The sequence below is a fragment of the Rissa tridactyla genome, unplaced genomic scaffold, assembly GCF_028500815.1.
Source record: "Rissa tridactyla isolate bRisTri1 unplaced genomic scaffold, bRisTri1.patW.cur.20221130 scaffold_33, whole genome shotgun sequence".
Classification (NCBI taxonomy): Eukaryota; Metazoa; Chordata; class Aves; order Charadriiformes; family Laridae; genus Rissa; species Rissa tridactyla.
In genome coordinates, this window is record NW_026529545.1 from 1,367,040 (window position 1) to 1,391,532 (window position 24,493).

A 24,493-nucleotide genomic window follows, 5' to 3' on the forward strand; every position below is an offset into this window, starting at 1 on the left:
GTCGGGTGGAGGCTCCTACGCTGGCTCCGCAGGGTTCCTAGGGCCAGCTCCGCTCCTTGCGCAATCTCAGCCTGGTTCCTCATTCGGTCCCAGCTCGCCTCCTTGGTCCACCGCTGCTCTGCACCTGGGGCCGCATCAGCTTGGCTCTTGTGACGGACTCACCTGAATGTTTGTATCCAGCGCAGCTCGGCGTTCGGGCTGTGTTCGACTCGGCTACTGGGAACACCTCAGCTCGCCCCCTGGGATACCTCCAGAAGGCTCCTGGCCTGGCTCCGCATGGATGCTAGGGCACACTCAACTCAGCTCCCTGCACCAACTCAACATGCCTCCTTCTGTCCCCGCACCTCCTGTGTTTGAACCGCCTTAACTTGGCTCCTTGGGCCAACTCAACTTGGCTCCTGGTGGCAGCTCAGCTCGCATTCTGAGGCCAGCGAAGCTCCACTTTTGGGGACGCCTCCACTCGGTTCCTGGGACACTCGCGCTCAGCTCCTGAGGCTCGCTGCACACGGCATGTGGGGCATCTCGGACCAACTCCTGAGCTGACTCCGCTCGGACCTCGGCGTAGCCTTGCCTTGTCTTTTGGCGCAAAGTCAGACGGGCTCCTGTGGCCAGCTCTGCCCAACTCCTTGGCCGGTTCATCGCAGCTCCAGGGATGGCTGGTGGTGTCTCCTACGCTGGCTCCGCAGGGTTCCTAGGGCCAGCTCTGCTCCTTGCGGTATCTCAGCCTGGTTCCTCATGCGGTCCCAGCTCGCCTCCTCGGTCCACCGCTGCTCTGCACCTGGGGCCGCATCAGCTTGGCTCTTGTGACGGACTCACCTGAATGTTTCTATCCAGCGCAGCTCGGCGTTCGGGCTGTGTTTGACTCGGCTACTGGGAACACCTCAGCTCACCTCCAGAAGTCTCCTGGCCTGGCTCCGCATGGATCCTAGGGCACACTCAACTCAGCTCCCTGCACCAACTCAACATGCCTCCTTCTCTCCCCGCACCTCCCATGTTTGAACCGCCTCAGCTTGGCTCCTTGGGCCAACTCGACTCCTGCTGGCAGCTCAGCTCGCATTCTGAGGCCAGCGAAGCTCCACTTTTGGGACGCCTCCACTCTGTTTCTGGGACACACGCGCTCGGCTCCTTGGGCTCGCTGCGCCCAGCATGTGGGGCATCTTGGACCAACTCCTGAGCTGACTCTGCTGGGACCTCAGCGCAGCCTTCTTTGAACCGCCTCGGTTTGACTGCTTGCACCAAGTCACCTCGACTCCTGGTGGCAGCTCACCTCGCATTCTGAGGCCAGCGAAGCTCCACTTTTGGGGAGGCCTCCACTCGGTTCCTGGGACACACGCGCTCAGTTCCTGGGGCTCACTGCACACGGCATGTGGGGAATCTTGGACCAACTCCTGAGCTGACTCCGCTCAGACCTCGGCGCAGCTTTGCCTTGTCTTTTGGCGCAAAGTCAGATGGGCGCCTGCGGCCAGCTCTGCCCAACTCCTTGGCCGGTTCATCGCAGCTCCTGGGATGCCGGGTGGAGGCTCCTACGCTGGCTCCGCAGGGTTCCTAGGGCCAGCTCCGCTCCTTTACGCTATCTCAGCGTGGTTCCTTGTGTGGTCTGAGCTTGCCTCCTTGGTCCACCGCTGCTCTGCAGCTGGGGCCGCATCAGCTTGGCTCTTGTGACGGACTCGCCTGAATGATTTTATCCAGCGCAGCTCGGCGTTTTGGCTTTGTTCGACTCCACTCCTGGGAACGCCTCAACTCGTGTCCTGGGACGCCTCCATAAGGCTCCTGGCCTGGCTCCTCATGGCTCCAAGGGCACTCTCAACTCAGCTCCCTTTACCAAGTCAACAAGCCTGCTTCTGCCGTCTCGGCACCACTTTTGCAACTGGCTTGTCTCAGCTCCTTGGGCCAACCCACCTTGACTCCCGGTGGCAGCTCAGCTCATATCCCCAGGCCAGCGAAGCTCGACTGCCTCCCCTCAGTTCCCAGTCTTTCTCAGTAAGGCTCCTCATCTTGCTCTGCATGGCTCCTGGGGTCAACTCAGCTCCTTGTACTTATTCACTCTATTTCCTAGTTCTAGCTGAGCTCTACTTTTAGCGACCTTTGCTAATCTGTGGATCATCACCTAGCATGGATCAGTGAATACAAATCATAAAACCGGATCTCACATCGTTATATTGTAATAGTCTAATTAGTTTGTAAATCTATTTGCATCCATGAACTGCTCCTTCTTGGTACATTCAGTGCAACTAAAGAAACCCCCCAAAGTCACATTTCTACTTTGTCACAAATTGAGACTTACAGACATAGAACACAGCAGTGCAAGTGTAAATGATCAGATACTTTGTTTATGTTATATAAGTATCAATAATACGAAGTCTGTACTACTTTTGTGTTCTTTACTAATCAACCATCAAAACATGAAGGTAACTTTATCCAATCTGTTTATCTCTAGTATGACAAAGAGGTACCAGATAGAGCACTTTAGTTTCTAAGAAAGAGCAGTGATAGTCTAGACACTTCAAAGTGCAAGTTTACAGGAGTGAATAAAGTCAGTCCTCTAACAAAGAAATAACAAAAATGTCAGCAGCATAGTCTTTAGAACAGTGTTGCTTCGTGGAAGCCCAAGCACTGTGTTCAGATATCTAGCACACTTAGCCATGAAAGTGCCAAAATACTGTGTTACGTATGCTACATTTACTAAACAATAGTAGCAATGTCACCTGTAAACCGTTCCTAGGATTTTGTGTGACTTAGGAGTCCAGGGACCTCCTAAAAAAGGTCTTAATTGCCAGAATTTTCTTTAAGATAATCTTACCATACAATGGTTTCTTCATCTATCTACCTTGAAGAACATCTACCTAGCCAGAAGGCACACCACATCTCAAGGGTCAAAACTACGCACATGACTCCCTCTCTGAAATGCTTATATACCAATGCATGGAGCATGAATAATAAACAGGAAGAGCTGGAGATCTGTGTGCGGTCGCAGGGCTACGATCTCATTGCAATTACTAAGACATGGTGGGACAGCTCACATGACTGGAATGCTGTCATGGATGGCTATGTACTTTTCAGGAAAGACAGGCCAGCGAGGCGTGGTGGTGGAGTTGCACTCTATGTGAGAGAGCAACTGGAATGCACCGAGCTCCCACTTAGGGAGGATGAAGAGAGGGTTGAGAGCTTATGGGTAAGGATTAAGGGGCAGGCAAATATGAGGGACACTGTTGTGGGTGTTTATTACAGGCCACCTGATCAGGATGGGGAAGCTGATGAGGCTTTCTAGAGACAGCTGAAGGTACCTCGCAATCGCAGGCCTTGGTTCTCATGGGGGACTTCGATCACCCCGATATCTGCTGGGCAGACCACGCAGCCAGGCACACACAGTCCAGGAGGCTCCTCCAGTGCATTGATGACAACTTCTTGACACAGGTGGTGCAGGAGGCAACAAGGAGAAGAGCACTCCTGGACCTGGTACTGACAAACACAGAGGGACTGGTGGGGGACATTAAGGTTGGGGGCACCCTAGGTTGTAGTGATCATGAAATGATGGAGTTCAGGATCATGGGTACTACGCACAAAACAACAAGAAGTAAAATTACAGCCTCGGATTTCAGGAGGGCTAACTTTGACCTCTTCAAGAAACTGCTTGGAGAGATCCCATGGGCTAGGGCTCTGGAAGGCAAAGGGGCTCATGAGAGCTGGATGGTATTCAAAGACCACTTTCTTCAAGCTCAGGATCGGTGCATCCCGAAGAGAAAGAAATCACCCAAGGGACACAGGGGACCTGCATGGTTGAGCAGGGAGCTTCTGAAAAAGCTCAAGTGGAAGAAGGAAGTCTACAATACGTGGAAGAAGGGACTAACCCCTTGGGAGGATTACAGAAATGCTGCCAGAGCGTGCAGGGATGAAACAAGGAAAGCCAAGGCCGCCTTAGAATTAAACCTGGCCAGGGATGTCAAGCTCAACAGGAAGGGCTTCTACGAGTATATTGGAAGCAAAAGGAAGAGCAGAGAAGTTGTGGGCCCACTGTTGAATGAGACAGGAGCCATGGGGACAGAGGATGCGGAGAAGGCGGAGTTACTGAATGCCTTCTTTGCTTCGGTCTTTACTGCTCAGCCCAGCCCTCAGGAGTCCCAGGCATTGGGGGAAGTAACAGGGAAAGAAGACAACTTCCCTTGAGGTTGAGAAGGATCGAGTGACGGACCAGTTAGATCAATTAGATACTCACAAGTCCATGGGACCCGATGGGATGCACCCGAGAGTGCTGAGGGAGCTGGCAGAAGTCATTGCTGGGCTGCTCTCCATCATCTTTGAAAGGTCCTGGAGAACAGGCGAGGTGCCTGAGGACTGGAGGAAAGTCAATGTCACTCCAGTCTTCAAAAAAGGCAAGGAGGAGGAGACGGGGAACTACAGGCCGGTCAGCTGCACCTCCATCCTTGTAAAAATGAGGGAACAGCTCATTCTGGGTGTCATCTCAAGGCATGTGGAGGAAAAGAAAGCTATCAGAAGTACTCAACATGGATTCATCAAGGGGAAATCATGTCTCACTAATCTGATAGCCTTCTATGACGGCATGACTGGATGGATAGATGAGGGGAGGGCGGTAGATGTGGTCTACCTTGACTTCAGCAAGGCATTCGACAAAGTCTTCCACAGCATCCTCGTAGGGAAGCTTAGGAAAAGTGGGCTTGATGAATGGACAGTAAGGTGGATAGATAACTGGTTGAAAGACAGAGCTCAGAGGGTCCTGATTAGGGGCACAGGGTCTAGTTGGAGGTCAGTGACAAGCGATGTTCCTCAGAGGTCAGTACTGGGTCCAGTCCTCTTCAATATATTCGTCAATGACTTGGATGAGGGGATAGAGTGCACCCTCAGCAAGTTTGCCGATGACACAAAGCTGGGAGGGGTGGCTGACACACCAGAAGGCTGTGCCGCCATCCAGAGAGACCTGGACAGGCTGGAGAGTTGGGCAAAGAGAAACCTTAGGAAATTCAACCAGGACAAGTGCAGGGTGCTGCACCTGGGGAGGAATAACCCCGTGCACCAGGACAGGTTGGGGGCTGACCTGCTGGAGAGCAGCTCGGTGGAAAGAGACCTGGGAGTCCTGGTGGACAACAGGATGACCATGATCCAGCAATGGGACCTTGTGGTCAAGAAGGCCAATGGCCTCCTGGGGTGCATCAAGAAGAGTATGGCCAGCAGGTGGAGGGAGGTCATCCTCCCCCTCTACTCTGCCTTGGTGAGGCCGCACCTGGAGTGCTGTGTCCAGTTCTGGGCTCCCCAGTTCACGAAGGACAGGAAACTGCTGGAGAGGGTGCAGTAGAGAGCTACCAAGATGCTGAGGGGACTGGAACACCTCTCATGAAGAAAGGCTGAGGGATTTGGGTCTCTTCAGTCTGGAAAAAAGATGGCTGAGGGGGGATCTTATCAACGTTTATAAATACTTAAAGGGTGGGTGTCAGGAGGATGGGGCCAGGCTCTTTTCAGTGGTGCCCAGTAATAGAGGTAATGGGCACAAACTTGAGCATAGGAAGTTCCACCTAAACATGAGGAGGAACTTCTTTACTTTGAGAGTGGTAGAGCCCTGGCACAGGCTGCACAGAGAGTTGGTGGAGTCTCCAACTCTGGAGACATTCAAAACCCGCCTGGACGCGTTCCTGCGCAACCTGCTGTAGGTGACCCTGCTCTGGCAGGGGGGTTGGACTAGATGATCTCCAGAGGTCCCTTCCAATCCTATGATTCTATGATTCTATGAAAATGCTTGGCTAAAGCATGAACACTCTGCGCCACTGCTTTCAGAGCTGTCACCTAAAAACCATTCACCCAATGCCACCAGTGCTTGAGACCAGCAGAACAAAGAGACCCCGCCATCTCAGTTCTATTTCTTGGAGCATCAACAGCCACGCTTCTCAGCTGCTCAGGGATTTACACTGAAACGGAAATGAAGCTGGCAGTGCTAGAATTTGGATCACAGAAAATTTGGGGGGTTTTGAGCTTGCTTTCACAAGTAGGGCAGAATTGGCTCCATCTAAAGTGGTGTCTCCGCTCTGGGCCTATAGGATCCTGACTGCTCTGAGTCATCGACTCTGGGTCAGGAGTGGAAAAGTACCAGCATATCCCAGTGTCCGAGTTGGGCCAGAGTGGAAAAATACCTGACAAAAGTCAATTATCTTGGACCCTGTAAGGAGCAATTCCAGCGAGACCCTTTCAGCTCTCCCAGATTACAGTGGGCTGTGGCCAGCACCTCCCCCGAGTCGGGAGCCGCTTAGACAAACACCTCAAGGACTGGGCAGCCAGCGCAAGTCAACCCCCCTCGAGTCCCAGTTATCACCTACTGAGGAATGCCAGTGTATTGCGAGTATTTAAACTCAAAGAGGGAAATTTTAACTATAGGCAAGCCTCTCGTTCATCCCCCTCTCTCTATACACATCAGCTCCTACGAGAGTGGGTGTTCTCATGCTTTACTGGATCCAAATATTTGTCTGTGCGCACGTAAAAGAAAGATTCATAACACTCCCTAACATAGAGGGCCGCTCTACCGCCTCTCCTTCCTGGCCTATCATAGAATTAATCATAGAATCACAGAATGGTTTGGGTTGGAAGGGACCTTACAGCCCACCCAGTGCCACCCCCTGCCCTGGGCAGGGACACCTCCCACCAGCCCAGGTTGCTCCAAGCCCCGTCCAACCTGGCCTTGAACCCCTCCAGGGATGGGGCAGCCACAGCTTCTCTGGGCAACCTGGGACAGGGGCTCACTGCCCTCACAGCCAAGAATTTCTTCCTCAGATCTAATCTAAATCTCCCCTCTTCCTGTGTAAAACCATTACCCCCCATCCTGTCACTGCACTCCCTGATCCAGAGTCCCTCCCCATCTCTCCTGGAGCCACTTACGTACTGGAAGGCTGCTATAAGGTCTCCCGGAAGCCCTTCTGAAGCGTTTATAGCCATCCAATGCAGCACTCCAGTCATGCTCCACCACGGTTCTGTGATGGCAGCTCTATCAGTTATACTGCTGCACAATGGCTTCCAGCTCCTCCTGTTCATTGCCCATGCTGCGTGCATTGGTGTAGATGCACTTCAGCTTTGCTATTGAACCTGTCACCTTTCTGGAGGGAGAAGGCCTAATTCCTACCTGACCTTTCCCAGGCGCTTTGGTGATTTCTAGCCCATCACTATCCCTTGTGTCTTTGCTATCGCGTGTCTCTCCATCCCCTACCTCCCCTGGGACAACAGACTGAAGGACCTCACTAGCACACCATCCTACAAACTTTCAAGCAGCGCCAGAGCCAGGAGCATCTCCCAGCCCCCCACCGCATCCCCCCACGCCACGCCACATCACTCCATCCCACCCCAACCCGTGCCACGGCGCACTGAGATGGTAGAGACCATGCTGAGCCCCGTCACGAGCATCAGGAGTGAGGCCAGGTGAGCCGGGGAGGGACGTTGGAGAGCCCCCTGGCAGCAGCTCCGAGTCACCAGCACAGTCCCGCGATGTGGATCCCCAGTGACCTCCTGGGTCCCCAGTGACGGGACCCCCAATGCTGCTGGGGTGGCAGAGGCCGAGGCTGCACTCTGCCCAGACGATGCCAGACTGTGGTGCCCAGCACCCACTGACAGCTCCCGCAGCGCCTGCGCCCCCTTTTATAGTACACCCCCCTGTGACATCACAGGGCAGTCAGAGCACCCCTTTGTGACATCACGGGGCAGGCACCAGGGGCCTCATGATGCTACCAAAGTCCGTAACAAAATTATCACTCTCCAAACTAGGTTTGTAGTTTAGAAAGCCGACATTAGTCTAGTTCCAGCACTGGGTGCATGGGGGATCTCTCCTCCTGTCACACTCACCCATCGGAACGCTCCAGAAACTCTGCAGACACCCTGGTCGTCTCCTCGAAGCCATGGAGGGTGAACACCTGGGCTGCTTCTTGCAGGTCGGGGCAGTACTAATAATAATCTGTGAGTCTCCAGATGCCGACGCAGTTTTCCAAGCACAGCTGGGATTTTAAGAACTCGCTGCACGGTCTGATGTTGCCCATGACATTGAAACGCTCTGCCGCCATTAGCGGACTCTAAACATTGCCAGCCGTGCCCAGCACTGTCCCGGTGCAGGCGTACTCCATAAGGAGCTGCAGCATTTCAGGTGGAGTGTCGGAGATTTATTTGGGTAGTAGCGCATGAGGGGGATCGCACGAGGGGTCACATGAAGGTTTGCACGAAGGTTTGTGGGGCACGAGGGAGGGATGGGGGGGTTGAGGGGGGATTTGGGAGGTGGGGGAGGGGTCATGCGAGGCAGCTCGTATGAAGATTTGCACGAGGATTCACACAAGGCCTTGCACGTGGGTTTCACGGGGCTGGGGGCATGGGGGAGGGATTGATGCTGGATTTGGGGGTGGGGGAGGAGGGAGGGGGTTGGATTATGGCACACGAGGGGTTTCACACAAGAAATTGCATGAGGATTTGCACAAGGCCTTGCACCAGGATTCACACAAGGGTTTGGGAAGGGAAGAGAGATTGGGGAGGGGGGAGGGGGTTGGGTGGCAGCACATGATGGGGCTTGTACGAGGATTTGCACGAGGATTTCACACAAGGCCTTGCACAATGGTTCACCTGGAAGTTTGTGTGAGGGTTCACTGGGCTTGTGGGTGGTGGGGGAGGGGTCTGAGGGGAAATGTGGGGGCGGGGGGTCATACGAGGGGGTTTTGCACAGGAGGATTTCCATGATGACTTGTTGGAGAGGGCTGGGGGGAGGGGGGGGGAGGGCATGTGGGGGGGTGGGGGAGGGGGTTGTGCGTGGTGAGGGGTGGTTTTGGGGAGGAGTTGGGGGGGGTTCGGGGGGGCGTGATCTTAGAGGGAGATAGGGTGTGGTGCACTACGATTTACGCATGAGGGCTCGCACAAAGATTCACAGGAGGATTCACAGGACGCCTTGCACGAGGGTTCGCAGGGGGCTGGGTGGGTGGGGGAGGGGTTTCATGGGGGATTTGGTGGTGGGGAGGGGGAGAGGTCAGGTGTTGGCACATGAGGGGGCTCGCATAAGGATTTGCACGAGGTTTTTGTGGAGGGGTTAAAGATTGGGGTGTGGGGGAGGGGTTGAGGTGGGATTTAGGGAGGGGGGAGGGGTCAGGGAGGTGGATGATGGGGCATGAGGGGTCTCGCATGAGGCTTCACACGGTGCCTTGCACAAGGATTCACACAAGGATTCCCGGGAGGGGTTGGGGAGGCAGGTTGCAGGTTGGATAGGAACAGGATTTCGAGTGGGGGAGCGGTGTGGGAGCTGGGGGTTGGGAACAAGGGGGCTCACAGGAGGATTTGTGCAAGGGTTCGTAGGGGGCTGGGGAGGGATGGGGGGTGGGTGGGGGAGGGGTTGGGAGGGATTTAGGTGTTGGGGAGGGAGTGGAGGATTTGCATGGGGATTCACAGGAGTGTTCATACGGGACCAGGGGGTTGGAGGTGTGGGAAAGGGGGGATTTAGGGGGTGGCACATGAAGGGCCTTCATGAGGACTTGCACAAGAGTTTGCACAAGGATTTACATGCGCGTTTGTAGGGGGGGGTGGGGGAGGGGTTTAGTGGGAATTTGGGAGAGGGGGAAAGATGTCGTGTGAGGGTTTTTTTCACAAGGGTTTGAATGAGGATTTCCAGGAGGGCTTGTGGTAGGGAGTTCTCCCCTCCTCAAAACATTTGCCAACGTTTCCTTCGGCTAGAGGCACTTCCAGCACAGGGAATGCCCCTGGGACTGATTCCTATGGATTATCCTCGGCATTGGCCCCGCATAATTCCCTGTGTCTCTGCCTGGAGGGGTTGGAGCGTGGGTTTAGAGGGGATTGGGGTGGGGTGGGGTGGCTTTGGGGGTGGGGGAGGGGTGGGGGAAGTTGGGGGTGAGGCATGAGGGGGCTTGCACAAAGATTTGCACGAGGGTTTGTGGGGGCTGGGGATGGGGTTGAGGGGGGACTTAGGGGGTTGGGGGAGTGGGATGGATGGTGGCCCATGAGGCGATTTTTCAGGAGGATTCACACGAGGCCTTGCACTAGGGTTCACCGGGAGCTGGGGGTGTTGGGGGGTCGAAGAGGGGGCTCACACGAGTGCTTGCACAAGGGCTTATAGCGGTTGGGGGGGCTTCGGGGTGGTATCTGAGGGGGAATTTGGGGGGTGTGGGAGGGGGTGGATGATGGTATGTGAGCGTTGGCACAGGGCTTGTGGGGGGTGGAAGATTGGGGTGTGGGGAGGGGGCTGAGGTGGGGTTCAGGGGCTGGGGGAGGTAGACGTCATGCAAGGGGACTTTGCACGGGGGTTTGCATGAGCGTTCGTAGGGGCCTGGGGGTGTTGTGGGTAGTGGGGTGTGCTGAAGGGGCATGGGGGAGCTGAGGAGACATTTTGGGGCCTTGCGGGGACTGAGGGGCCCCAGAGTGAGTTAAAGGGGACACGGGGGGCTAAGGGGACAATGGTGAGGGACTATGGGGGGCTAAGAGCACATTGGGGGTTGTTTAGGGGACATTTTGGGGGGCTAAGAGCACATTGGGGGTTGTTTAGGGGACATTTTGGGTGGCTGAGGTGACATTGGCGGGGGCGAGGGGGCCTGAGGGCACCCAGAGAGTGTTTAATGGAGCACGGGGGTGTTGAGAGGACACTGGAGAGGCTGAGCAGACGTTGGGGTGGGGCGGCTGAGGGGACCCGGGGCCGCTGAGGGGGCTGTGGGTGCTCGGGAGTCTGAGGGTACCCGGTGGGGTGTGAGGAGGACCTTGGGGGGGCCCATGGAGGGGTGAGGGGACGCTGGGGGACCCGGGGGCACACCAGCCAGAGGACGCTGAGCCGCCGCCGTGTGCCACTCCCACCCAAATGCCGCCGTGTGCTCCCCGCTGTGGCCACGCCCCCGGAAGTTAATGGCGGCCTGAGCCGCGCCCCCACCCCTCGGCCCCACCCCCGCTGTGCGCTTTACGGCTGCTTTGCGTCCGCGCTTTCCGGCCTCATCGCGACAGCGCCCGTTGGGCTGGCGGGGACCTGGTCGTCCGGGGAGTGACTGCCCCGCACGCACTCAGGGGAAACTGAGGCACACATAACCTTGAGGGTGGTGGTGGGGGGGTGTCCTGGAGGGCCCCAGGCACCCAGGCAACTCCCATCCCTCCTCGGTTCCCTCCCGCTCCCGGGGCGGGGGCACCCAGATGCCTGGGTCCCCTGGAGAGGAGCAGAGCGAGCACACCAAGGGGGGGGTGTCCCCAGATTTGGAGGGGGGCACAGATGGGGGGCGGGGGCCTATTGGGGGGGTTCCCATAGATTTGGGGGTTGCTATTGGGGAGGGTGAGGGTCTCCCCAGTGCCGTGGCAGTGCCGGCACTTCCTGGTGAGGCCTGGGCACTGCTCAGGGGCTCCCCACTGCTGCCCTTCGGAGCTGCTCCACGGCCAGGAGCAGGGTCGGGAGGCATCGGGGCTGCGCTGGGGGACTCTTGCTGACAGGCAGAGCAGGGGCACGTCAGAGAGGAGGTTTGGGTGAGGAGCTGCAAAGAGCAGCCCTTTTTTCTGAGCTGAGGGCAAGCGGCAAGCGCCATGGAGGGCTGCTGCACCGTGGCCGTCAGCTTGGAGCTGAGCAGCTTGTTCCCCTCCCTCCTGTGTCTCTCCACCAAGGCTAAGAGGTTTAGGAGCTGCTTCCCGAGGGGTTGCACTGGGGCTGTCGGTGTCAAAAGCTGGAGCTGCTGGACTGTGGGGGTGGCTGGGCAGGGCTGGGGGGTGCAGCGAGAGCCCCTCCTGAAGGCTCAAGGCACAGTGTGGCATCCCAGACTCCTGGGTTGTGATGCTGGGGCTGCCCTGAGCCCTGAGGCTCCCGTGGGAATGTCTTGGTGCCCTTGCGAGGGAAGCCATCCACAGCCAGCTTTCCCTGGGCGCTGGTACCTCTAAGGGTTCTGGCCCTGGGATGAAAAATTAGCCCTTCACCTTGGACTGGTCTCCTTTGGGAGAACCTCTCTTCCTCTCCACGGGGTCCTCTTGTGCCACCAGGCTGGCAGACCATGTTCTGGCCTCTGGGGTGCCATTCCTTTGTGGGGGTTAGGTGGCCACAGCCCTGGTCGTGAGTCCTTCCCATGTCCCCATTTCTGCTCCAGCCCTGCCCCAGGAGAAGAGTAAGGCTGGCAGTCTGAAATTGGGGCACAGCCCAGGTCCGCAGCCGTGATGGCAGTGTCTGGCTGGGCTGTTTGTGGATGCCTGCATCTGTCACCCCCTGGGCGAGGAGCATGTCGAGAGGCTGTGAGCTGGCTGTCCCCAAGCCTGACACCTCTTTCCCTCGCTTTACAGAGGTTGTGACTATCTGGGATGCTGTGTCTGCGTACATCCTGGGACAGCTGAAGCTGGACAAGGTGGGCTGGCGTCTTGGTCCCCCTTTGCCCTGGAGAGCCCGGGCCCCGGGGAGCAATCCCTCCCTGAGCATCCTGGCAGCACACCGAGAAGACCCCATATGCCAAGAGCTGCTACTTGGTCAACCAGGGGAGAAACCAAGTCCAGATCCAGCCTGAGAAAGCGTCTGGCAGACGATAGGGCTTTGCCCTTTGCTGTGATCAGAGTGAAGAGACCTGGCAGAGACACAGGGCATTATGCTGGGCCAGTAATGCCAAGGATAATCCATAGGAATCTGTCCCAGGGGTATTCCCTGTGCTGCAAGTGCCTGGGATCCTCTCTAGCTAAGGGATGTTGGCAAATCCGGGCCCTGCATTTTGATCACAACAACCCCGGACAACGCTACAGGCTTGGGGCTGAGTGGCTGGAAAGCTGCCCGGCAGAAAAGGACCTGGGAGTGTTAGTGGACAGCCGGCTTAACATGAGCCAGCAGTGTGCCCAGGTGGCCAAGACGGCCAATGGCATCCTGGCTTGTATCAGGAATAGCGGGGCCAGCAGGAGTAGGGAAGTCATCGTGCCTCTGTACTCGGCACTGGTGAGGCCTCACCTCGAGTACTGTGTTCAGTTTTGGGCCCCTCACTACAGGAAAGACATTGAAGTGCTGGAGCGTGTCCAGAGGAGAGCCACCAAGCTGGTGAGGGGTCTGGAGAACAAGTCCTATGAAAAGAGGCTGAGGGAACTGGGCATGTTTAGTTTGGAGAAGAGGAGGCTGAGGGGAGACCTCATTGCCCTCTACAACTACCTGAAAGGAAACTATAGAGAGGCAGGGGTTGGCCTCTTCTCCCAAGGGAATAACGACAGGACCAGAGGAAATGGTATGAAGCTGCGGCAAGGGAGATTTAGATTAGATATTAGGAAGAATTTCTTTACTGAAAGAGTGGTCAGGCACTGGAACAGCCTGCCCAGGGAGGTGGTGAAGTCACCATCCCTGGAGGTATTTAAGAAACGTGTAGACATGGCTCTTCAGGGCATGCTCTAGTGCCCAAGATTATTGGTTTGTGGTGGGGTGTTGTGTGTGGGGTTGTGGGTGTGGAGTTTAGTTGGTGGGTGCTTTTTTTTTGTGTGTTTTTTTTTTTTTTTTTTTTTTTTATGTGGTTGGACTCGATGATCTCAAAGGTCCCTTCCAACCACTAAGATTCTGTGATTCTGTGAAAAGTTTTGAGGAGGGGAAGAAAACAAATGGAGAACATGGGCCTTTTCCACAGCTTTCCCTTTGCCCCTCTGAAGTCCTCACTCACCAGCTTTTGGTCTTTTTCCCGGGCAGGGCGTCCTGCTCCCAGGACTCGGGACCTTCACTATGGTCCAAGAGCGATTCCAGGGTGAAGAAGAGGTGTTTATGGCTCGAAGACCAGTCTTCCAGCTGAACATGGACAAGGCGTGTCTGCAGGAGCTCACGTTCCCCACAGGGGTTATCCCTGGTGAGAAGCCAGAGGCCACATGCCACTTCCCCACTCCGTGTCTAGGGGCAGGTGTGTGCTCTCTGCTCTTTGGAAAGGGCCGGGAGAAACAAAGAGTCGCCTCCAAAGGTCGAGGGATGGCTTGAACGCCCCCAAAACAAACCACTCCCCAAGAGCTGTGTTGATAAATGACCTTTTCTGTGGCATTTTGTTACGAATCGTACATGGAAATTTAGCCTGCTGTGGCAGCGATGATGTTTCTCCTCCTTGCAGAGGATGGCGAGATCAAGCCGCTGAACTACAGGTGACTATCACAAGCCACCTCCTTCCCGCGCCACATGGTGGATGACTGCATGCGAGACACCGTACTCCTCTACTCTTTCCAACTGAGGAACAAGCAGCACCTCTCCTTTGCCTTCAAAGACATTGGCGTTCTCTCCTGCCAAGATGGTGTCCTGTGCATGCGGTTTTATTACGACTACGTCACAGGGCTGGAGAGCAAGGCCAGCCGCATGGCACTGCTTCACACTGTAAGCTGCTCCACTTTTGAGGACACCTCAGTGTCTTTGGGAAGCCAATCGCCGTTGGCCAGCCTGGATGTGGCAGGGCAGTGACATGCCTTTCTTTCCCCGTGCTCACCGCCACTGACTTCTGCCTTGGCAAAGAAAGTTTCTTCGGAGGTTCTGGGTCCTTGCCCTGTGAAAAGCCTGGCAGTGTTATATTGCGCAGTCTCAGGGTTTGCTCTGCAGCTTCTTCAGAGCAGAGCAAGGGCTAATGTTCATAATGTTCATGGAGGAAGGTTTGGGAGAGGGCTGTTGAGAAGTGGCTTTCTTTTGAAGTAGGACACAGTGCCCGCTTCGTTTGGGAGCCAAGAAAAAACTGCTTTGGGAAGCTTCTAACAGCTCTGTGCCACTTTGCAGAGGCTGTGGGTGCGATGTGCAGTGGTCTCCGGTGGAGCGGCCACCACTTGGGGGATGCAGGCTGCTCCTGACCGCATGTTCCCAAGGTGAGTGCGGTTCCTCTGCAGCCCTCGACTGACTGAGCAGGCGGCTTCCCAGCTCCTGCTCAGGAGCGCATGTTGTTGGGGCTCAGCACTCAGCATTGAGTCAGGGATGAGTCCTGCAGTGACTGGTTTCTGGTGAACTAATGCTGAGTTTGGGCTACACCTGTATTCTCCCGGGGTGGCCAGGCATTGTGATCGTGTTTCTCATGCCCAGCCTGGCATCATTCCCATCAGAGAGAAGCAGCTGCACATGGAGAGGACTTTAAGCTACATCTTCTGGTGTTGGGTGGAGATTGCAAATAAAACCTCTGCATGGCCACAAAGGGAAAGGGGTGCCATGCCTTGCACGACAGCCAGGAGGACTGGTGCTGGGGAGCTGCAGAGGGTAGGGGTCACCCTTCTTCAAACCTGTGTCATCACTTGCTTTCCAGTTTTCGATTTGTTGTGATCAGCACCGTGGTGGTGGAGGCTCTCGCCAACCAGCACAAGAAGGCTGCAGAACAGCAGAGGATCAGAAGAGGTATGGGAATGGGTCGCAGCTCTCCAGGTGGGGCCCTTCCCCATGCTGGGTGACCACAGCCTGGTTGAAACGCACTCCCCTCGGGGCTGCTCTAAAGAGCTTCCTCCTTTCCCAGGCAGAGTGTGGCATCCTGAGAAGCTGCTGCAAAGTTTTCCCTCCCCATGCTGTCAAGCCAGAGTCCAGGCAGAAGGCAGCAAGACCTGGGGGAGAAGACTTCTGCCAGGTAAGACCCTGGACCGGTCTTGGGACCTGCGTCTAACCTGCCATGAAATCAGCTCTTCCCAGCAGGACATTGCCCAGGAGTTACTTTGTTTGGTGCTGTTCTCCTTCAGAAGCACGGTACGCACCAAGCATGCCCAGAGCTGCGCCTGTGCCAGGAGAAGATGTCAGGCACAATTGGGGCTGATGGCCACCGTTCCTGCCAGCTGTCCAGGTCAGGAAGATGTAGGTAAGATGCCCACAGAGCGGGCACCGACTGGTTGTCACAGGAAAAGGATTGAACTGCAGAAGGGAGGTGGGACGAGAGGGCCCATGAGGTCAAAAAGCACTGGGACTGCTGGAACAGTCACAACAACAGCTGAGGGAGAAAGACAATCAGGTGACCTCGCTGGGACAATGCTTCTGAGGTAGCATCTGCCTCAGAAAGACAAAGACAGACAGAGGCACTGGGAGGTTGTGGAGTGGGTGAGAAAGGTGCCTGGGAGAAAGGAGAGCATGTGGAGATGGGAATGGGAGACAGATGAAGGCGAAAAAGCCAGGGTGTTGGCAGTGAGGATGCTCCTGCTGTGCAGGTGCCTGTGATGCCATGGGTGGGTGAGTAGGCATTAGGGCAGGAGCAGGCTCCTGGCTTGTGTAGGTTCATGGGATGTCATATGGATTTGAGCTGTTACAGGGCCGGAGCAGGCTTCTGGCTTGTGCAGCTGTTTGCAGTGTCATAGGTGGATGAGCAGGTGATGGGGTAGAAGGAGGCACTTGGCTTGTTCATGTGCCTGAGTAGGTGACAAAGCTGGAGCAAGAACGTTCCATGTGCAGCTGCTTACGGTGTCACAAGTGCCTGAGTAGTTGACACGGCGTGTGCGAACTCCTGGCCTGTGCAGGTGCCTGTGATGCCATAGGTGGATGAGAAGGTGGTGGGGCAGGAGCAGGACCTGGCTTGTACAGCTGCTCCTGATGTCCCTGGTGGCTAAGTAGCTGTTTGGGTATGGATGAACGCCTGGCTTTTGCAGGTGCTTGTGATGTCAGTGGTGGCCTTGCAGCTAGAAGAAGTATGCAGCCGCTTCTCCAGATGCTCTTTATGGGCTCGGTGGATGAGGAGGTGATAGGGTGGAAGCAGGCCCCTGGCTCGTTGTTTCAGGAGTGCACACAGCTGCCATCTAGATCACGGTAGGAATTTTGCAGGTGCCACCTCAACAGGGCAGAGAAGGTCGAGATGGGTGCCTCCAACGAGGGACGCCTACTGCAGATCTCACCCCCTAGTTGTACCCTTACAGCCAGGTTTCCCGGGACGTACCACCCATCATCTGATCCCCAACTGCAACCACTTAATCCTTGTTGGTGGTCTCTTGCTTTTTTACTGGTTTTCTTGGTAACCGGGCTGGCCTTTTTTCTGATGTTACCTCTTTCTCTTGGAATTGTTTCCTTGGTCCTTTTCTTCTTCATTATGCTTACATCTGCCAGTTTCCGCTAGTTCTGCGGTTTGTCCCCAGTCAGCTCCCAGTCAGCACCGTGGAGGCATTAGCCTTTGGGATGGAAGTGTGTTTTGGTATTATAATGACATTATAATGAGCAAAGTTTGCACAAAGGACAGCATTTCATCAAAATTTGACAAAATGTTGGCTCCAAGCATTGAGCGGGCAGCTAATGGGCAGCTTATCTGTTTCATGGTATCGTCCCATTCCCATATCTGCTACACATCATAAGGTAAAGCCATGGAATAATTGCATCCTGCCCCATACCTCATGTAGCTTCACAAGCATCCTTATCAGGGAACCACAGATGCACAGATGTTGTATTCTTCATGCCCGCTGCGGCTATTTTCTACCTCAGAAGCCCACAAACCTTGGGGCTGCAGGCTTTCCTGGCACCTTTGTCCTCAAAACCACACTTTCTCACTTGGCGCAGCACCAGCCTCAAAAATTTCTATACGTCCAGAGATTGCTCCCATGCCCAAGGATCCAGGAGGGAAAACGGTGGCTTGTTCTAAAGCTCTCTGGGAACCACTTGTATGACCTCCACTCCTACTAGGATGCATCTTTTCTCACCTGATGATCTCAAGGGCCCAATATAATCAATCTGCCGGGAATGCCACAGTGTTTTCTTGTCCCGAATGTGTAAGGGAGGTGCCTTACTCGGATGATATTTACTGAGTCGTAGGCGACACTGTGAACAGGCAGTCACTACTTGTTCGCACAGCTTAGCTGATACAGGCCACCCTCAGGCCAGACCTTCCTGATATAGGTCAGCACGGCCTGTGTGGCCGTGCTTAACATGTAACCATTCAAGTAAGCGTTCCCATTCCCGACCATCATCTACAATATCAATTTGCTGCAGCCACATGAGGCTATCTACCGGTTGGTTGAGCTGAGCAGTGATCGAGTTTGAACGATCATGGCCTTTTACCCAACCAATGCGCAACATTCTCTGTCCTCCTGTGTTCCAACAGTTACTTCCAACTATCTGTCTCCCAAACTGGGACTCTGTTCACCTGCCAATCATTGGCTGCTCAGTGACCATCCATTCGGTTCTCCTCTCCTGGTTTGCTCCTGCACCACCTGTGTCAAAAGGGATTTGTGCATGGGAGGGAGTCAAGTCCCTTTCTGTCTCCAGGGCTGAAAACACAGGAGGAGGTGACTCAGTTGGCTCAGCTGCATCCCTTCCCTCTGCAGGGCTAACAGAGATCCCTCCCTGGCACTATCTGGGTGCCCTGTGTAACGATGGCACAAGGAAAGGCTGTTCTCATGCCCAGTTGTTTTCCCGATATGAGAAATGACACTGTTGGAAAGAAGCCTCTGTCCCTGGCTGAAGGAGGAAACATCAGCCATTCCTTCAGCCTGTTTCCCAGCACCTTCCCCTGGAGCTCCAGGGACACCTGGAGGGAGCCCAGTGGGGGCAGAGAAAGGGCTGCCTTGGGCTGGTCCTCTGCTGCTGAGCTGGGCCAGGCTCCTGGGACGGAGGGAGCTCCTGGCAAGTGGGCAGCGCTGCAGAGAGACAGCTGTGCCCAGGAGCCACGCCTCTGTGAAGTGCAGCAGGGCCAAGGGCACTGCCTGCAGGCACCGAGCGGAGAGGAGTGAGGCACAGACAGGGTGTGGAATAATTACTAAATTGGCTAAAAATACAAAAGTACAGCATTGTTCACACATTAAGGAACAGTATAAAATCAAGAGACTTCTGAGGTAGAAAATAGCTGCAGCTGGCATGAAGAATACAACACCCGTGGTTCCCTGATAAGCTACATGAGGTATGGGATGGGATGCAATTATTCCGCGGCTTTACCTTATGATGTATAGCAGATACGGGAATGGGACGATACCATGAAACAGATAAGCTGCCCATTAGCTGCCTGCTCGATACTCGAAGCCAACGTTTTGTCAAATTTTGATGAAATGCTGTCCTTTGTGCAAACTTTGCTCATTATAATGTCATTATAATACCAAAACACACCTCCATCCCGAAGGCTAATGCCTCCAAGCTGCGACCACTCCTTCTTGAGTCTGCGCCCTGAATTTCTCATAAACTATACCTTTAATTATGAAGCGAGAAAAATTTACACCAACCATAATAAAAGTATGTATGACTAAAGTCACTCAGACTCCATCTTGAAGATAACAAATAGTATAAAAATAGCTCGAGAGAGGGGGGATACCCAGGGAAGACACCATCACGAAGAATTCCATCACTGACTTCTGGGATCAGTCGCCGGGCTGAGCCTCTCTTCCCCCCCCATAGGGACGCCTTTGGGTAAGACTTAGATCATACCGAGTGCTTTCTCGGGAAACTTAGAAATGTCTCTGGAGAATCTCTTTTCTACATTTATAGCCAGGCTGTATCTTTATAACTTTGTCACGTGTTTTGTATATGTAACAATACTTCCATTTGCACGTGCTTTGCAGACAGTGTATTTATCACCGGCAATCCTAAGAACCTATATATCTGTTGTTTAAATTAACTGCACTTTTTTAAGTAGCTAGTCGTTTTGGTTTCTAACTGAACGTGACCAAGACTCGAGAGTGGCCGTGCTAGTTCATGAGCACGACTAGACTGAAGGTGCAGCCCACTATTAGTGTGTCCAAATCGTAACAGTTTAATACGTATTAAATGCGATTGGACTGATAGTGCTGAATTGGGCATCACTCAGAATTTAAACCTAGCCGCACCTAGCCTCCCACCTCGATGAGGAGTGTTAGAATGCAGGGGGGTTTATTATCTGCCAAAACCGCTTTGCCCCTTTTCTCACAACAGAATTTTGGTGTCGTTGGCAGGATTGCCATGGATAAACTGCTGCAAAAATATGATTGTGTCCCTTCCCAGGCTGGGAAGGAGTGGGCCCAAAAATTTTGGAAGGATGAAGAGAAAGTGGTGGAACGTACTGAAGAGTGTTGGGCTTCACTAGAGCTCAGAGCGGGGAAAGGCAAAGGTGTGATCTGTGCGGTGTTAGGTGCCTGTTTAGCTCATGCACAACCAGAAGCTAGGGAAACCCCTGCTCCTAATCTAATTTCTGCTGTAGAATATGCAACTCTGAAATCGGAAAATGAGGTGTTGAAGTCATCACTAGCTTTTCAGAAGGAGACAGGAGAAAAATTAAGAACTCAAGTTGGTAAGCTTGTGAGTGAGAATGAACGCTTAGGAAACCCTAATGCTATACTCAGGAATGAAGATCACCAACTTAAAATGTTATTGGAAAGGGTGACTGGCTCTTAGATAAAATGCAGCCCTCGACCCAGGTCCAACAAATTCGTAAGTTAATGTGTTATCCAAGTTCCGTAACCCAGACCGGAGATTTTTGGTCTAATAGTGAAGATGAGGAAGAAGGTGAGGAGGGAAGGACTTTTACTGTGAAATCCCGAGTCTTTCCTTTACGACCTCTGATTAAAACTGAAACCACAGTTGATGAGGATGATGATGAAGTCCGCAACACTGTGCGTACTATTCCTTAGACATGAACAGAGTTAGCGAAAATAAGGGAAAAATATTCGAGGCAGCCAGAAGAGTCGGCTGTTGAGTATGTGTGGCGAGTTTCTTCTGAAGGAGGACATAGAATTATGTTGAGTGAGGAAGAAGCAGGAGACTCTTGGGGACCAGGAGTGTTTTTAACTACAATGGACGGGGATCATAATTATTCCCTAACTGCTCGAGCAGCCTATTGGGCAGGTGGTATTGATCTGCGAGAGAGGGGGGAGTCGTTAGAGATTAGAGCTCCAGGCTACTCTGATCTGTTTGCGGCTGTACGGAAAGCAGCTTGTCTGCAAGCCATGTCATACAGGGAGGAATTTCGGAAATCCCCAATGTCAACCGCTATCGACCCCAATCGACTATCCCCTCTCATCCGTGGTCTTCCCAATTGCCTGAAACCATTCCTTGTCCGCACTCAAGATCGTATACGAGATGCTCGGGATGCTCATGGCCGGGGCCATCGTCCCTAGATGCCCACCTGGAATGAATATGTACAGGAAATAGACCAATATGGGTGCCGAATGGGCTGGGCCAGCCTAACTAGTGAAAAATCCTCCGAACACCCCGGAAAGGTTCGCCAAGTCCGAACTCACACTCAAAACCCCGAACCGGTGGAAAGGTTTAAGCCTGATAAGGACCAGAACGAGTTGTGGCGTAAAGCCCTACAATTAGGGGTGCCCCGACAATTCTTGCACGGTGTCCCTACGGGAGATCTCCGTACGCTGGTCCAATCTCTAACTAGAAAGAATAATGCGGCTGGGGAGAAAAGTCTAACCAGAGAATCCCCAAGCCATGAGAAAATTGTGCCTTCTGCATCGGTGCGTAATTTGATTGATTTGTCAGAGTCCCAGTCAAAAAACTCCTATCCCCGGGGAGGGCAGTGAGCCACCCTGTCCGGCCGGTACTAGCTATTCAATGGCTCTCTCATAAAGATTCTGAACCTATTATCACCATTCCTGTCGGACCCTGGAGGATGTCGGTAAACTTTATTATTGATACCAGAGCCCAAATGTCTGCAATCACTAACGAAATGGCACAACTTCTAGTTATAAATCCCACCAGACATAGAGTCAACTTCACAGCAGTTGATGGTGTGGTAAAAACATGCACCGTTGCAAAAATTAACCTCTGGTTGCCAGGAGACCAGCGAATGACTAGGGCGGAAGTGTTAGTGGGTGCCTCACGTACTAACCTCCTAGGATTTGACGTGCTGCGTGGGCGAACGTGGAAATTCCCAGATGGAACTGTGTGGAGTTTTGCACGATGCGAAAAAGGAATAGACACAGTGAAATTGAGTCTGTTGGAAACTTCCATACCTTTACCTCCCTCTAAAATCACTAACGTCCAGCAGTACCCACTGCCTGCAGCTGCACTTGCAGGAGCAGACGGGGTGGTATCAGATTTAGAAAAAAGAGACATCGTTAAGAGGACTCACTCACCTTATAATTCACTGGTGTGGCCAGTAAAGAAACCAAATGGGCAACGGCGTTTCATAGTAGATTACCGAAAGTTAAACGCCAACACTGCACCCCTGACCGCCGCAGTTTCAAATATCGCAGAAATTGTGACAATGGCACAAGGAGCTGCCCATCCTTGGATGACTGCCTTGGATGTTAAAGACATGTTTTTTATGATTCCCCTCCTTGAGCAAGACAAAGTGCGGTTTGCATTCACATGGAAAGGAGTCCAGTATACCTTTAACCGACTTCCACAAGGATACAAACATTCCCCCACTATTGCTCATAATGCTTTAGCTAAAGTGCTGTCAGAGATTCCTGTTTCACAGGGATGTATGGTATACCAATATATTGACGACATCCTAATAGGGGGAGAGAACCAAGAAAGTATAAAAGACATGATGGAAAACATCCGAAGAACATTACTGGATTTAGGATTGGAAATTCCAGACTCAAAGTGTCAGGGACCTGCACAGGAAGTTAAATTCCTGGGGGTCTGGTGGATTAAGGGAGCCTTCTGTCCCTCAGGATACCCTGGAAAAAATAGAGCATGGACAGAATCCATCCAGCATGAAGGAGTTACAGCAAGTTCTGGGAACTTTAAGCTATTGGCGTAAACACATCCCTGTCTTTTCCATCATTGCTTGCCCCCTTTATTGTTTGCTCAAAAAGGGTAAATCCTGGGAGTGGACTGAACAACATACTAATGCTCTGGAATTGCTAATAAAGGAGCTAAGGATATTCCAACAGCTTGATCCTATACATCCAACTGACCCTGTCCATGTAGAATTGTTGGAGGATTTTTAGTACAAAGGGGTCATCCTGTGAACACTCCAAGCACCGAAGAATTGCTAACAACTATGTAGGCTTTGCACCGAAGAATTGCTAAAAACTCTGTAGCCTTTGTTAGTTTGAAGGTTATGTGAAAACATTGTAGTGATGTTAGAAATGCTGAGACAACTAAGATATGAGAAAGTGTGCTGAACTCAGCGTGCCAAATGCAGAACTTCACCCAGGATATAGGAGGGGTGATTGTCCGCGTGGACAGATGCTTTAAGCCAATTATAATATGTTGCTTACCGCATGCACAGCTCGTGCAACCAGTCGGCAAATTGTCGGCGTGTGATACAGAATCAGAACGTCTATAATAACTGAGCTATCCGTGCAATAAACTGGCATTAACCTGATCATATTGGTCGTTGTGTTATTGTCCGAGCCTTCCGCGTCAACATAGAATGGAGGTTCAGTGAATATGGTTCCCATTGTAATTTATGGCAGAAGGGACCAGCAGGACTGAAGAGACCATTAGAATTTAGCTCTCACTCCTTTAATGATACTGAGAGCAGCTATTCAGACCTTGAGAAGGGTTTACTGTCCCTGGTGCGAGCATTGCAACGAACAGAGCAGATAAGAAGAGAACAGAGTGTGATCATTCAGGGACCTTTCTGCCTCCTAGATGTGGTCCGTAAAGGGACAACACCACCAGCTGGCATTGCCCAGAAACCTACAGTTCAAAAGTGGTATGCTTATTTAGAAGGCATTAATGAAATCATGCCAATCTCTGAAGGCAGTATTAAAGTATCCAAGCTCTAAAAGAATATAGATGGTGCCCTATTGGTCCAATCCCCACCAAACAGACCATCTCCGATCCAAGAAGCACCTCCTCTGAAGGAAGGCAGACTTATCACAGGAGTGTGGTTTACTGATGCATCATCTCACCGTGAGAACAATAAGTGGAAATACGAGGCCGTAGCACTGGAAGTAGCAACGAGAGAAAGAGCAATTGAAACAGGAGAAGGTAGTGCACAAGTAGGGGAACTCAGAGCCGTCCTAATAGCGGCACAACGTGGGGCTACTTATATTTACACTGACTCATATGCTGTTTTTAAAGGAGCCACTGAATGGATAGGTCACTGGGCAGACAACGATTGGCGGGTGAATAGAGTCCAGATTTGGGAATCGGACAGTTGGAAGCAACTGTTAGAAATAGGAGGACAGAGAACATTGCACATTGGTTGGGTAAAAGGCCATGATCGTTCAAACTCGATCACTGCTCAGTTCAACCAACAGGTAGATATCCTCATGTGGCTGCAGCAAATTGATATTGTAGATGATGGTCAGGGATGGGAACGCTTACTCGAATGGTTACATGTTAAGCATGGCCACACAGGCCGTGCTCACCTGTATCAGGAAGGTCTAGCCCGGGGGTGGCCTTTGTCGGTTAAGCTGTGCGAACAAGTAGTGACTGCCTGTTCACAATGTTGCCTATGACTCAGTAAATATCATCCGAGTAACACACCTCCCTTACACATTCGGGACAAGAAAACATTGTGGCATTCATGGCAAATTGATTATATTGGGCCCTTGAGATCATCAGGTGGGAAAAGATATGTCCTGGTAGGAGTAGAGATTATCTCCAGACTCAGTATGGCCAGCAGTTTCAAATCAGCTACTGGGGACAACACAGTGAAAGGCCTAAAACGGTGGTTCAGCACACTTCCCCTTTATCCCAAAGCTCATCATCAAGGGGCAGATTCTTAAGTCCGCTCAATAAGGTGTCATTGTCGGGGGTTTCAGATAGTGG

At 53.0% G+C, this 24,493-nt stretch overlaps 1 protein-coding gene across 1 annotated transcript in view; it reads left to right on the plus strand.

The window, feature by feature from the left end:
- LOC128903421 (olfactory receptor 5B21-like) overlaps nt 1-14,068 on the plus strand; it is a 36,448-nt gene extending 22,380 nt beyond the window's left edge. Inside the window, exons 2-3 of the mRNA XM_054187431.1 lie at nt 13,644-13,781; nt 14,034-14,068. Of these exons, the coding sequence (XP_054043406.1) occupies nt 13,644-13,781; nt 14,034-14,068 (173 nt within the window). The remainder of the gene's footprint in view (nt 1-13,643; nt 13,782-14,033) is intronic.
- Nucleotides 14,069-24,493: the final 10,425 nt, after the last annotated feature.